Source organism: Elephas maximus, chromosome 9, assembly GCF_024166365.1.
Source record: "Elephas maximus indicus isolate mEleMax1 chromosome 9, mEleMax1 primary haplotype, whole genome shotgun sequence".
NCBI lineage: Eukaryota > Metazoa > Chordata > Mammalia > Proboscidea > Elephantidae > Elephas > Elephas maximus.
The window spans coordinates 113,134,348-113,149,127 of record NC_064827.1 but is presented as its reverse complement, the minus strand read 5'-3'; the positions used below and the strand labels follow the sequence as shown (position 1 = coordinate 113,149,127).

Sequence of the window (14,780 nt, the reverse complement as noted above, 5' to 3'; positions counted from 1 at the left end):
AGTTTCAGTAGTTTTCTGGAGGATTCCTTAGGGTTTTCTGTGTATAAGATCATGTCAGCTGCAAATACAGATAATTTTACTTCCTCCTTGCCAATCCAGATGCCTTTTATTTCTTTGTCTAGCCTAATTGCCCCGGCTAGGACTTCTAGCACGATGTTGAATAAGAGCGGTGATAAAGGGCATCCTTGTCTGGTTCCCGTTCTCAAGGGAAATGCTTTCAGGTTCTCTCCATTTAGAGTGATATTGGCTGTTGCCTTTGCATAGATGCCCTTTATTATGTTGAGGAATTTTCCTTCAATTCCTATTTTGGTGAGAGTTTTTATCATAAATGGGTGTTGGACTTTGTCAAATGCCTTTTCTGCATCAATTGATAAGATCATGTGGTTTTTATCTTTTGTTTTATTTATGTGATGGATTACATTAATGGTTTTTCTGATATTAAACCAGCCTTGCATACCTGGTATAAATCCCACTCGATCGTGGTGAATTATTTTTTTGATATGTTGTTGTATTCTATTTGCTAGAATTTTGTTGAGGATTTTTGCATCTATGTTCATGAGGGATATAGGTCTGTAATTTTCTTTTTTTGTAATGTCTTTACCTGGTTTTGGTATCAGGGTGATGGTGGCTTCATAGAATGAGTTGGGTAGTATTCCGTCATTTTCTATGCTTTGAAATACCTTCAGTAGTAGTGGGGTTAACTCTTCTCTGAAAGTTTGGTAGAACTCTGCAGTGAAGCCGTCCGGGCCAGGGCTTTTTTTTTGTTGGGAGTTTTTTGATTACCGTTTCAATCTCTTTTTTTGTTATGAGTCTATTTAGTTGTTCCACTTCTGAATGTGTTAGTTTCGGTAGGTAGTGTTTTTCCAGGAATTCATCCATTTCTTCTAGGTTTTCAAATTTGTTAGAGTACAATTTTTCGTAATAATCTGATATGATTCTTTTAATTTCAGTTGGTCCTTCTCGTTTCTTATTTGGGTAATTTGTTTCCTTTCCTGTTTTTCTTTAGTCAGTCTAGCCAATGGTTTATCAATTTTGTTAATTTTTTCAAAGAACCAGCTTTTGGCTTTGTTAATTCTTTCAACTGTTTTTCTGTTCTCTAATTCATTTAGTTCAGCTCTAATTTTTATTATTTGTCTTCTTCTGGTTCCTGATTGGTTCTTTTGTTGCTCACTTTCTATTTGTTCAAGTTGTCGGGACAGTTCTCTGATTTTGGCTCTTTCTTCTTTTTGTATGTGTGCATTTATCGATATAAATTGGCCTCTGAGCACTGCTTTTGCTGTGTCCCAGAGGTTTTGATAGGAAGTATTTTCATTCTCGTTGCTTTCTAAGAATTTCCTTGTTCCCTCCTTGATGTCTTCTATAACCCAGTCTTTTTTCAGGAGGGTATTGTTCATTTTCCACGTATTTGATTTCTTTTCCCTAGTTTTTCTGTTATTGATTTCTAGTTTTATTGCCTTGTGGTCTGAGAAGATGCTTTGTAATATTTCGATGTTTTGGACTCTGCAAAGGTTTGTTTTATGACCTAATATGTGGTCTATTCTAGAGAATGTTCCATGTGCGCTAGAAAAAAAAGTATACTTTGCAGCCGTTGGGTGGAGAGTTCTGTATAAGTCAATGAGGTCAAGTTGGTTGATTGTTGTAATTAGGTCTTCCGTGTCTCTATTGAGCTTCTTACTGGATGTCCTGTCCTTCTCCGAAAGTGGCGTGTTGAAGTCTCCTACTATAATTGTGGAGGTGTCTATCTCACTTTTCAATTCTGTTAAAATTTGATTCATGTATCTTGCAGCCCTGTCATTGGGTGCGTAAATATTTAATATGGTTATATCTTCCTGATCAATTGTCCCTTTTATCATTATGTAGTGTCCTTCTTTATCCTTTGTGGTGGATTTAAGTCTAAAGTCTATTTTTTCAGAGATTAATATTACTACTCCTCTTCTTTTTTGCTTATTGTTTGCTTGATATATTTGTTTCCATCCTTTGAGTTTTAGTTTGTTTGTGTCTCTAAGTCTAAGGTGTGTCTCCTGTAGGCAGCATATAGACGGATCGTGTTTCTTTATCCAGTCCGAGACTCTCTGTCTCTTAATTGGTGCATTTAGTCCATTTACATTCAGTGTAATTATAGATAAATAAGTGTTTAGTGTTGTCATTTTGATGCCTTTTTATGTGTGTTGTTGACAATTTCATTTTTCCACCTACTTTTTTGTGCTGAGACGTTTTGCTTATTAAATTGTGAGATCCTCATTTTCGTAGTGTTTGACTTTATGTTTGTTGAGTCGTTACATTTTTCTTGGCTTTTATCTTGAGTTATGGAGTAGTTATACCTTTTTGTGGTTACCTTATTATTTACCCCTATTTTTCTAAGTAAAAATCTAACTTGTATTGTTCTATATCGCCTTGTATCACTCTCCATATGGCAGTTCAATGCCTCCTGTATTTAGTCCTTCTTTTTGATTATTGTGATCTTTTACATATTGACTTCCGTGATTCCCTGTTATGAGTATTTTTTTTTCAATTAATCTTAATTTGTTTTTGTGATTTCCCTATTTGAGTTGATATCAGGATGTTCTGTTTTGTGACCTTGTGTTGTGCTGGTATCTGATATTATTGGTTTTCTGACCAAACAATATCCTTTAGTATTTCTTGTAGCTTTGGTTTGGTTTTTGCAAATTCTCTAAACTTGTGTTTATCTGTAAATATCTTAATTTCGCCTTCATATTTCAGAGAGAGTTTTGCTGGATATATGATCCTTGGCTGGCAGTTTTTCTCCTTCAGTGCTCTGTATATGTCGTCCCATTCCCTTCTTGCCTGCGTGGTTTCTGCTGAGTAGTCTGAACTTATTCTTATTGATCCTCCCTTGAAGGAAACCTTTCTTTTCTCCCTGGCTGCTTTTAAAATTTTCTGTTTATCTTTGGTTTTGGCGAGTTTGATGATAATATGACTTGGTGTTTTTCTTTTTGGATCAATCTTAAATGGGGTTCGATGAGTATCTTGGATAGATATCCTTTCGTCTTTCATGATATCAGGGAAGTTTTCTGTCAGGAGTTCTTCAACTATTTTCTCTGTGTTTTCTGTCCTCCCTCCCTGTTCTGGGACTCCAATCATACGCAAGTTATCCTTCTTGATAGAGTCCCACATGATTCTTAGGGTTTCTTCATTTTTTTAAATTCTTTCATCTGATTTTTTTTCAGCTATGTTGGTGTTAATTCCCTGGTCCTCCAGATGTCCCAGTCTGCATTCTAATTGCTCAAGTCTGCTCCTCTGACTTCCTATTGCGTTGTCTAATTCTGTAATTTTATTGTTAATCTTTTGGATTTCTACATGCTGTCTCTCTATGGATTCTTGCAACTTATTAATTTTTCCACTATGTTCTTGAATAATCTTTCTGAGTTCTTCAACAGTTTTATCAGTGTGTTCCTTGGCTTTTTCTGCAGTTTGCCTTATTCCGTTTGTGATGTCTTGAAGCAGTCTGTAAATTAGTTTTTTATATTCTCTATCTGATAATTCCAGGATTGTATCTTCATTTGGGAAAGATTTTGATTCTTTTGTTTGGGGGGTTGTAGAAGCTGTCATGGTCTGCTTCTTTATGTGGTTTGATATGGACTGCTGTCTCTGAGCCATCACTGGGAAACTAGTTTTTCCAGAAAATCCGCTAAAAAAAAATGCAGTCAGATCCCTATCAGAATTGCCTTTGGGTTATAACTGCCACCTTGTTCCCTGTAATGATGAAAGTCTGAGATTTGGATTATATATGCTTGGCTGTAGCTGGTTCTGTGTTTTTAGTCCAGTTAGGGGTGGATTTTTGGTCCCTGGGTTTTTTTTTTGTTGTTGTTGTTCCTTCTCTCAGGCCAAAAGAGTGGGTTAGCAAAAGACCAAAAGAAAAAAAAGGGGGGGGGGAAGCAAAGCTGCTGCAGAACCGGAACCGGAGCCGTTCTCCCTCTGGCTCAGGCAATTGCAATGTTAATGAAGCCGCCTGGGAAGGGTGGTGGAGGGATCAGAGAGATAGGAGAGTAGCACCTCAGAATATAGCCATAGTTGCTTGTCTTGCTTGGAATGACTATTATATCTGAGATTCCCACGGGGCGTGTCGCCTATGTGTGCTGGCTGTGTGGAGATTGCCCCCCGGGGATCTGGCCCACTGAAGCCGCGGTCAGATCCTCCGCTGCCAGTTCCACGCCCAGCGTAAATGTTCCCCTGCTAGGACGGTTCACTCTCGACTCCAAAATCAGTCGCTGCCTCCTGGGGACTTCTCGTCCCGCCAGCCGTCGCCACGCCGCCCCCACAGACAGGCTGGACCCCCTCCCGGGGTTAGTTCAGGGGAGTGGAGCAGCTCTCCGTGCTTGCGCTGTGCCAGCGCCCAGTCAAAATCCCGGCGGGACAGTTCCCCGGCTGGGACGCTGCTCTCCCACCTCCAAGACCAGTCACTGTCTCCCGGAGACTTCTCCCCCCGGCTGCATCGCCACTCCGCCTGTGCGAACCGGCTGGGCCCCCTCCCGGGGTGAGTTCAGGGGGACAGGGCTGGGCCCCTTGTTTGCGTCGTCAGCTCCCCTGGGCTGTGCCCTAAATCGGGCGCCAAAGGTTACCTAACTGGGACGCTGGCTCCAGGCTCCGAAAACAATCGCTGCTTCCCCATATTTGTTCGTTTTCCATCTCTAAATCTGTGTTTGTTGTTCAGGGTTCGTAGATTGTTATGTACTTGATCGATTCATTTGTTTTTCCGAGTCTTTGTTGCAAGAGGGATCCGGGGTAGCATCTCCCTAGTCCGCCATCTTCACCAGAGAAATTTTGAAATATTTTTTCCCCTACATTGGCCCTATGCTTCTCCTTTCCTGTGACGTACACAAATCCTCTGCAAGTAAATTTACAGCTCACTGAATAGCATCCTCCTCTGGTTTGTTGCTATGTCAACTGCTGTCAGAGATGGCAAGGCAAAGGATATTGAAAGCCAAAAAAGGAAAAAATAAAAACAATTCTTCAAAGAGGTGATTTTTGGCAGTAAACCATTGCCCACTGAACCCAGAAAAAAGCTCTTTGGACTTAAGTATGAAATTCGGGGAGACAACATGAGCATTCACTGAAGTATGTGTGTGTGCCTATGTGTGTGTTTTAGAGAGAAAGACAGAGATTGCAAACCCCTGTCAAAATCATTTCAGGGAAAAGAAGTCTCCAGCTACAAAAACTTCCTCTGTTGCAGCCATCTTTGGGGAGCACTCAACTCTTCAAATCATAAATCCAAATCTTGTTGCTTTCCCAGAAAAGAGCTCTGAAAACTGACCAAGAGGAAGTTCCTCCTTGGAGAGCACATATTTGTGACAGAACACATCAAACCCAAAGCAGCTTAGCACTTTTCGTGTCATAGACATATGGTTGATAGGTTCCTATGAGGAATAACGTTTGTGAGTAGGTGGACCTTCAGTCAGATCCCACTGTGCAGGCTGATGGTTACATTTTAGGATTCCACACATTATTCCCATGGGACAGCACCAGGTTCTTTCTATTTCTGGGAAGTGGTCAACCAAACACAGGTGCCGATGGCAGATAACAGGCAGGTGATGAAGATATGAGAGGTAACACCTGAACTTCCAAACTGTAGATGTGATTATCCCCTTCGTTGACTGAGGGCCCAGTGCATGGTAGAATCGGGAGCAAATTCCTTTCAAGCATGACTCATTTAATATGCCAAACACCCTGAGAGGTGGACAGTGTTATGGCTATTTTCCCAATGAAGACCCTGAAATATGGAGGAGTTGAGGGACTTCACTAAAGTCAGACACCAGTGAATGGAGGAGCCAGGGATCTGTCCTTCTCTCACCACATTGCCTTTTGATGTTTGATGTGTACACTCCCCTAAACACGAGGGATACACCCGGATTGGGGGTTATGCTAAGGAGGACACTCTATGAGGTGCCTGCATGGTGTTGGCCAGGAACCTTCTGGGACACTACATTGCTGAAAACTGACAGGCACTTGGGATAAAATCAGAACTTGGAATGTGGAGAAGAAAGCATTGGGCTGTCAGGGAGCATTGATGAGATCCAGGGAGTTTCCAAGTTGGGAATCAGAACTACTGAGAGGAATGGGGTGGAGAGGACAGGCCACAGACACCTGGATTTGAGGAGTTAAGCAGATTTTAGTAACTGTTATACCACCATGGTAGTCAAACAGCCTGGCACTGGTACAACAAGAGATACATAGACCGATGGAACAGAATTGAGAAGCCAGACGTCAATCCATCCACCTGGGAGCAGTTGATATTTGACAAAGGCCCAAAGTGTGTTTAGTGGAGGAAAGATAGTTTCTTTAACAAATGGTGCTGGCATAACTGGATATCCATCTGCAAAATAAATGAGACAGGACTCATACTTAACACCATACACAAAAGCTAAGTCGAAATGGATCAAAGACCTAAATATAAAATCTAAAACGATAAAGATTGCAGAAGAAAAAATAGGGATAATGCTAGGAGTCCTAACACATAGCATAAATAGTACACAAAACATAACTAACAATACACAAATACCAGAACAGAAACTAAACTGGGAGCTCCAAAAAAAGAAACACTTACGTTCATCTAAGGACTTCACCAAAACAGTAAAAAGAGAACCCACAGACTGGGGAAAAAAATTTGGCTGTGACATATCTGATAATGGTCTAATCTTTAAAATCTATAAGACGCTACAACACCTCAACAACAAAAAAACAAATAATCCATTTTAAAAATGGGCAAAGGATATGAATAGACACTTCACCAAAGAAGACATTCAGGCAGCAAACAGACACACAATCATTAGCCATTAATGAAATGCAAATCAAAACTACAATGAAATACCATCTCACCCTAACAGGGATGGCGCTAATCCAAAAAATACAAAATAATGAATATTGGAGAGGTTGTGAAGAGATTGGAAAACTTACACAATGCTGCTGGGAATGTGAAATGTTACTAACAATTTGGAAAATGATTTGGCGCTTCCTTAAAAAGCTAGGAATAGGAAATACCATACAATCCAGCAATTCCATTCCTAGGTATCCTACAGAAGAGCCATCACACGAATAGACATATGTACATGCATGTTCACTGCAGCATTATTTGCAATAGCAAAAAAGATGGAAACAACCTAGTACCCATCAGCGGACAAATGGACAAAAAATTATGGTACATAACACACAATGGAATCCTAGGCCACAAAAGAACAATGAGGAATACTTGAAACATCTCACAACATGGACAGGTCTGGAGGGCATTGTGCTGAGTAAAACTAGTCAGTCACAAAAGGACAAATATTAAATGAGACCATTATTATAAGAACTCAAGAAAAGGTTTATACACAGAAAAACTTTTTTTGATGCTTATGAGGGTGGGGAGGGAGAAGGAGGCAATTTCACTAACTAGATACTAGACAAGGATCAAATTCGGTGAAGGGAAGGACAGCACACAATACTGGGGAAGTCAGCAGAACTGGACCAAAGCAAAAGCTAAGGAGTTTCCTGGACACATCGAAACACTTTGAAGGAAAGAGTAGCTGGGGCTGGGGCCTGGGGACCATAGTTTCAGGGGACATCTAGATCAATCAGCATAACAAAATTTATTCTGAAAACTATTCTTTAGAGTGGCATCTGGGGTCTTAAAAGCTTGCAAGCGGTCATCTAGTATGTATCAATTAGTCCCAACCCACTTGGAATGAAGGGGAATGAAAAAAAACCAAAGACATAGGAAAGTATTAGCCCAAGAGACTAAAGGACCACATGAGCCAGACTCCACCAGCCTGAGACCAGAAGAACTACAAAGCCCACTCTTCAGGTAAAGATTGGACAGGACTATAACACAGAAAAACAATACACGTGAGGAGTGTGCTTCTTAATTCAGTCACATACATGAAACCAAATGGGTGGCTTCTGCCCAGAGGCAGAATGAGAAGGCAGGAAGGGACAGGAACTGGTTGAATGGACACAGGGAACCTGTGGTGGAAAGGGGAGGTGTGCTGTCATATTGTGGGGATTGCAACTAATGTCACAAAACAATATGTGTATAAATTTTTGCAGGAGAAGTTAAAAAAAAAAGAAATGTAGAATCTCAAGTTAGGCTCCACTTCACATTTACAGAATCAAAATCTGCATTTTAACAAGATCCCCCAGCATAGTAAAGGTTGACAAGCACAGGTTAACCCCATAGTTTTTTGAAATACACTGTAAACGTTTCCTCATATCATTAAAACTTCTACTATGTGATTTCTAATTATATATATTTCCGGCGCTAATGAAAAAAAAAAGAGAGAGAGATGATAGGATACTCACAGAAAGCTCCCCAAAACCCAGCCAGGGCTTGTGAAAAATGGATGATGAAAATGATCACTGGGGATTTAATAGTGACCTGTGAGAGGCCAAAGCCAGACTGTCCCCAAAAGCATTCTGAGAACATGACTTAAAGCTGGAGGACAAAACTAGGTCAGTCACATATGGATGTAGAAAATGGGGGACAGCTGTATCTTTTCCTTTTCACAGCACCACAATCCATCCAACAGCAGAGGAGAACCAGAAGAGAAGCAATGAGAGTTTTTTCCAACATAACGATCTTTAATCCCATTTTACAGAGGACTCTTCTGTAAAGTAAAGCTACTGTTCTTCATTTCCAACCATGGAAGTACATGTGCACCTTGCCTAGTTTTGGGCCTCCCTCTCTGCCCTCACTGTATCTATACAACAGCCCAGAAACACCACTGCAATAGGGGAGGAACATTAGCCTAAGAATGGGGGAGCTGAAAATCAACATCTATTTTGGGGGTCCCAATTTAAGGGTCTGACACATGCAAGAGGAGAGACTGCCACTGGCTAAGATGAAGCTTTTTCCTTTTCCGATGTGTGGAAGGGTCACTCTTTTTAGAGGCATTGAGGGTTGGACCTCACCCACAGGGGAGGATTGCCTCCCAGAGACTCCAAGGTCAGCCCCTGAGTAGGGCCTCTTGGCAGCAAGTGACGGGGCTCTAACTTGAGCTGGCATCTTAGACTTGGCCGTGTCCAGGATGGCTGACTCACTGTCTCAGGAAATAGGCACTGAGATGCTCTCCAGGAGCCCTGAACTCCATGGCGTAGAATACCAGAGGTAGGCAGAGGACTCTTAGAAAGACCCCAGGGCAGCAGGCTTTGTTGAGATGGCAAAAGGAAGGCAAGGCTGGGGAGTTCCTCCTCTTCCTCCTCCTCTTCACTGGACCCTTCCTAGGTGTTTCACTAACAGGAGAGGTTTCTATGAACATTAAGGCTTCTCTGGCCCCCAATCTAGGTGAAGAGCGACTAGCACCCTGGTGAGAAGAGGATGAATGTTCAGACTTAAGTTTCTGTAACTTTTGACTCCATGTAAAGAGAGCAAGTTCTTTTGACTTAGACAGGTTACTGTCTCCTCTGCTATCTTTTGGCAGGTCATCTGCATTCAACTTTTTTGTGCCAATTTCTCACTGATTCCTAGGTGGCGGCTGTGGTTACCTGTGCTCTCTGCATCTTCACTGGCCTCAGGCTCTGGAAAAAAAGTGAATCCATGGGGGGAACACCATAAGTTGGGGTTGCCTCCACACCCTCCCCCCCCCTTTCAACTCTAGCAGTTGCTTCTCTACCAGCTGCAAGGAAGGAAAATGGACAGTTAATTGCTCTGTACAGGTTGTGAGAACATGTGGCTGAGCAGGTGGTGGAGACCATGGTATTGGAAGGAAAAAGGGAAGTCAGTCACATGACTCTGGTTCAATTACCAGTACTGTGGCTCTAGCTGCCCATTCTCTTGTGCAGTATTCCCAGTCTTTGATTCCTTACGATGCCTCCTCTTTGCCTCTGCACTGTATCCTACTTCCTTGTTCTGCACCTGCTCCCACACTAGGAGCTGTCCTTGCCCAGAAGCCATGGCAGCCAAGGCACTGTAGGGTTAGATGAAATCCTGTGGGTTTCATGTTATGATTCTCCCTTCTTCCTCTGGCTTACCTGAGCGGGAGTGGGTCCTTCCTCTTTCTCCAGCTCCTAAATTAAGGACTAGGGATCCACCTGTGATTCTGGCAATAGCAACATTTCAGGAATTGAGGATGAATAATTGCTTCCATCTGATAACGGAAGGAGGTGGTGTGTGAACATACTTTACAAGGAGTTATCAGTGATTTGGAGGATCTAGAAGATGATCTATAATCCACCTCTAGAGTTTGCATCCAGTGTTGGATTAAAACATCACACCCCACCTTGCACATACACAGACACACACACACACATTGATCAGGTTGTAAGGAATCGAGGCTAATTACAATATCCTGGGGCCAAATGCCAGATTTTTGTTTGCTGGAATGACAAAACTATGGAACGTACAGACACCAAACCTCCACTCCAGCCCACCTTGGTAATAAATGCTTCCTGTAACACAGCTTGTCAGTGTAGCTCAGGAGTCCCACGTCTGGGTACATCCCAATCTCTTCCTGCCGTTGCTCATTTTCTTCTTCTTCATGTTTTCCATCTGGCTCCAAAGTGGCTGAATGGGCAGGTCCAAGCAGACCTTCCATGATTTCAACATGCTCTTTCAAGACTTTGGGAGGGATCTCATTGGGTCACATGGGCTCCCAAGGGTGCTGGGGTTTGTGTTGATGCTGGTTGGGGGGCTGCTCCTTGGGACCTCCCTTTGTTAGAATGAACAGTGTAGGAGGGGTTGGAAAGGAGGAGGTAAGTGTCACAGCAAATTCCATCTTTTCCCAGCTGTTACGAATTGACTTGTGTCCCTCCCAAAATGTGTATCAACTTGGCTAGGCCATGATTCCCAGTATTGTGTGGTTGTTCACCATTTTGTGATCTGATATGATTATCCTATGTGTTGTAAATCCTAACCTCTATGATGTTAATGAGGCAGAATTAGAGGCAGTTATTTTAATGAGGCAGGACTCAATCTACAGGATCAGGTTGTATCTTGAGTCAGTCTCTTTTGAGATATAAAAGAGAAAAGTCAGCAGGGAGGAGTCGAACTTCATGCTATCAAGAAAAAAGCTCCTGGAGCTCAGTGTGTCCCTTGGACCTGGGGTTCTTGTGTTGAGAAACTCCTAGACCAGGGAAGGATTGATGACAAGGACATTCCCCCAGAATCAGCAGAGAGAAAAAGTCTTCTCTGGGAGCTGGTACCCTGAATTCAGACTTCTAGCATCCTAGACTGTGAGAGAATAAATTTCTCCTCGAAACTCCAAGAGGCAGTTCTACTCTGTCCTATTGGGTCGCTATAAGTCGGAATCGACTCGAGGGCAGTAGATTGATGGAGTTAACTAAGACGCCACCCAACCACAAGTTGCAAGGGCAGAATTTTGGAGACACTGGAATGTGTCTCCTGGTGGGGCAGGCACACCTGAAGCCGCAAGAACTCTGAGAGGAGAAGATATAAAAGGTAGAAGGTCCAAAAGAGTTATCCTGTGAGGAAGCTTGGAGCTGTTGCTTTTCCAAGAAGTCCTCTTATTGAGGCCCATGTTTTAGGCTGATTAGATATTGGATTCCACTATTGGTAATTCATGTGAGACAGTAGCTGTGAAACTTGATGAGCTCACTACCTAGTGTGTAATGATGTGTAGCTGAAACCCTAGGCTTCTGCAGGCTTTGCTGATAGAAATAGCCATTGCAACCTCTTGAACAGAAAGTACCACATGTAAAGACAATGGCCATCTCTAAACATAGCCAGTCTCTACGTACCTTCTTTGACTCCTGGCCCTCAGCTCCTGTTGAACTTGGATAGCCATACCTGTGCACTGGCTAACCACAGTGGATGAAGGCCTGTGAGCATCAAGCTTGTCCAGAGCTAGAGGAGGCAGGCATGCAGACACATTCCTCTGCTGCAACTTCTGAATCTGCAACTTCTCCTCTGCCTCAGACTTCATGAACCTAACAAGGGTGAGGGAGGCACAGGCCATGCTGAGAAGGCAGGGAACATCGGGAGTTCCAGCACCAGGCTGCAGTGGATTGTGGGAAAGTAGAGAAAGATGTGCCTTCAATGAGCTGCCAAGGTCCTGAATAAGTCCATTTTCTAGGAGGGAGTTGCTCTCTGTGACACAAACAAGGTTTGGGGGTCCCTTTTTTTTTATATGTTCACCACATCATCCCTTCAGTGCAGCACAAGTTATCATAACTTAGGTAGGTTGTAAAAGAAATGAGCCATGCCTTCTTGGAAGCTCCTCCTGGCACAGCCACAGTGCTCACTTCCATTCCATACCATTAGTGCCTGATGGCACACCACAACACAGACATTGGCTTCTTTGATTTCAATCAAATCTATGTGACACACAACAGCACCCCACTCACGGACACTCTATTCCAGGTCTGTCCTGCCTCAGCCTGAAAACGCATACAATAGAGCTGACAGACTGAACCTGGGAAATGGAATGAAGTTGATTGCAGATAACGCCAAGGACCAGTTCCTAGATCCCTGGTCCTTGTCTCAGTGTCTGAGCCCTTGAGCTATAAACCAGGGAGATAATTGGGTCAAAGGGATGCTGGGAAGAAGGTAGAATGTAACATTTCAGGAATGTTTCAGATTCCTCTGCTGATTTTTTTTAAACCAGGGGAGGAAAGAGAATAAGGGTCAGAGACACGCCCACAGGTGATTGAGATGCTGCCTTCCCCTGAGCAAAGCTTTTCAGACTTGGCTATTCTTGGATGGTTTTAGAACAGTTTTGTGCCAGTTGTCATGAGGAGGAGTGGTCCCAAATTTCCTGTCAGCTATACGGACACTGAGGAAAGGTGGAACCCAGCTGTTACAGCATGTCCCCTCACGGCAAGTGCCAACAGCTTGGAGTTTATCTCCATGGGAGCCGCATTGTTTATCCCCAACCCCATCTTAACACCCTCAATATCGAGGCATCCACAAATCCAAAATGCAGAAGGGGTGAATTTCTTAAAGAATGTACCACAGAGAAATTCAAGCAGTGAATGCTGTGGTAGAAATTGTCTGAGGTTGCAGAGGGGTCATCAGGGAACTAGGAGCCCTATCCAAGTGCACACCTCCTCCTCACAACATCCCTTCTGATTTATACTAACACAGCCAGACAGCAGCCAGTCTCACCCAACCCTCTTCATGCCTCATCACTCAGTCCCAACAGGGTCAGGATGCCATGAACTCACTTTCCTGCCGTCTGGTAGAAGATCATCTGGCCAAAGTTGCTTTTGAACTATCACACCTGCAAGGATTACCACAGTCCCTCCTTCAGGGTCATGGCGGGCTTCAGTCCAGCCAGGCATTGCAGGAGTTAGCTAAAACCCCATGCATGTCTGTAATTTTCTACAAGTAAATGTTCCATCCCCATCTTCACCCCACCCCTATACACCTCCCTTACCTATCATCACATCCATGTTGCTATTTGTCCAAGTCAAGTGTTTATTCTTAGGTTTCCAGTGCTTTTTCTTCCCAGATACCAGTCGCAGAGCCTCAGAACTATACTAAGACACATTCCTGGGAGGGAGAGCCAAAGGAAGAGGAGGTACTTTTGAGTCCTCAATCTGATTGTGGACTGAATGACCTGCCAGAGCACATTAAAATATAGATTCTAAAATGAATGAACATTTTCACCAGCTTCCCATATGACTCTGGAGAGGGGAGTGGGGTAGTGCACTTTGGTGAACACAACCCTAGAGTGCCACGGTGTGGAGAGCAAGAGTTCTGCCCAGAAGCAAAGGTGAAGAAATCCATGCTGAGAGACCCCTATGCTGTCTCAACATTCGAAAATCGTGCTGCCCAACCGATTTGAGACCACAATAGAACAGAGAGTACAGAACTATTCAAGAATCAGGGAATCCCTAAGATTGGTATAAGGTAGAATTTGGCAGACTTCCTTTATTCTTGGGAATGGATGGAAGGCAGATTCCTTCAGTCATTTAGCCATTGAGTGAGCAACATGTCTACAGAAAAAATCCTGTAGAATGTAATAACTATCTGATACTGGTTCACCCATAATTACCAAGGGGCAGTGCGGGGTTGAGAGAGATGTAGGGTCTGCTGTGAAAAGACAAAGCTTCCCACAAGATTAATCTCTCTGCCTTCCGTTCACAGAAGCCTATAACCCTGGACTTCATGGCCAAATTCTACTCACACATACTGTAGCTAGGACCTATTGGCTTTTGTGAGTACTTTTCTTGTACTATGTTGCCTTTCCTTTATAACAGTGACAATAATGGACATCTTTTAATGAGGCTCAACATGTGTCAGGCACTCTGCTGAGCACTTCATACATTAGCTCATGTCATCTTAGCTGTTGTGTTAGCTGGGTCCTCTAGAAGAGCAAAGCTGATGATATATATATATATATTTAGAGAGATTTAACTCAAGGAAATGGCTCACGCAGTTGTGGAGGCTGGCAAGTCCTAAGTCAGTTAGTCAGGCTGGAAGCTTCTTCTGATTCCTGTGGCTGTAGGGGCTGACAAACCCAAAATCAGCAGGTTAGATGACAGGCTGCTGGTTCATGGGGCTGCTAGAGGTGGCGAATCCCAAAATCTGCAGGTCAGGTGGCGGGTTGCTGTCTCATGTCCCAAAAGCTAGGGGTCAGATGATGACCAGTGGGATATAGGATCCAGATTGAGAGTGAGCCTTGCTGGAACCTCTATTTATATATGGTAGGCAGGCTACTACTGCCAAGGAAACTTGCCTTTCAACTGATTGACTGCTTATAACAGATTTCATCTTGGAGATGATTACATCATATCAGATTTCATCACGGGGTGAATACATTATATCACATTTCATCGTGGAGGAAACTGCATTATACTATATTATGGAAGAGAAATCAGTTCAATGTCTG

General features: G+C 43.1%; 1 protein-coding gene across 1 annotated transcript in view; it reads right to left on the bottom strand.

The window, feature by feature from the left end:
• LOC126082513 (NUT family member 2D-like) overlaps positions 1-11,903 on the bottom strand; it is a 45,211-nt gene extending 33,308 nt beyond the window's left edge. The window contains exons 1-2 of the mRNA XM_049895014.1: positions 11,735-11,903; positions 10,360-10,546 (exon numbers count right to left, since the gene is read on the bottom strand). Coding sequence (XP_049750971.1) covers positions 10,360-10,546; positions 11,735-11,903 — 356 coding nt within the window. The remainder of the gene's footprint in view (positions 1-10,359; positions 10,547-11,734) is intronic.
• Positions 11,904-14,780: the final 2,877 nt, after the last annotated feature.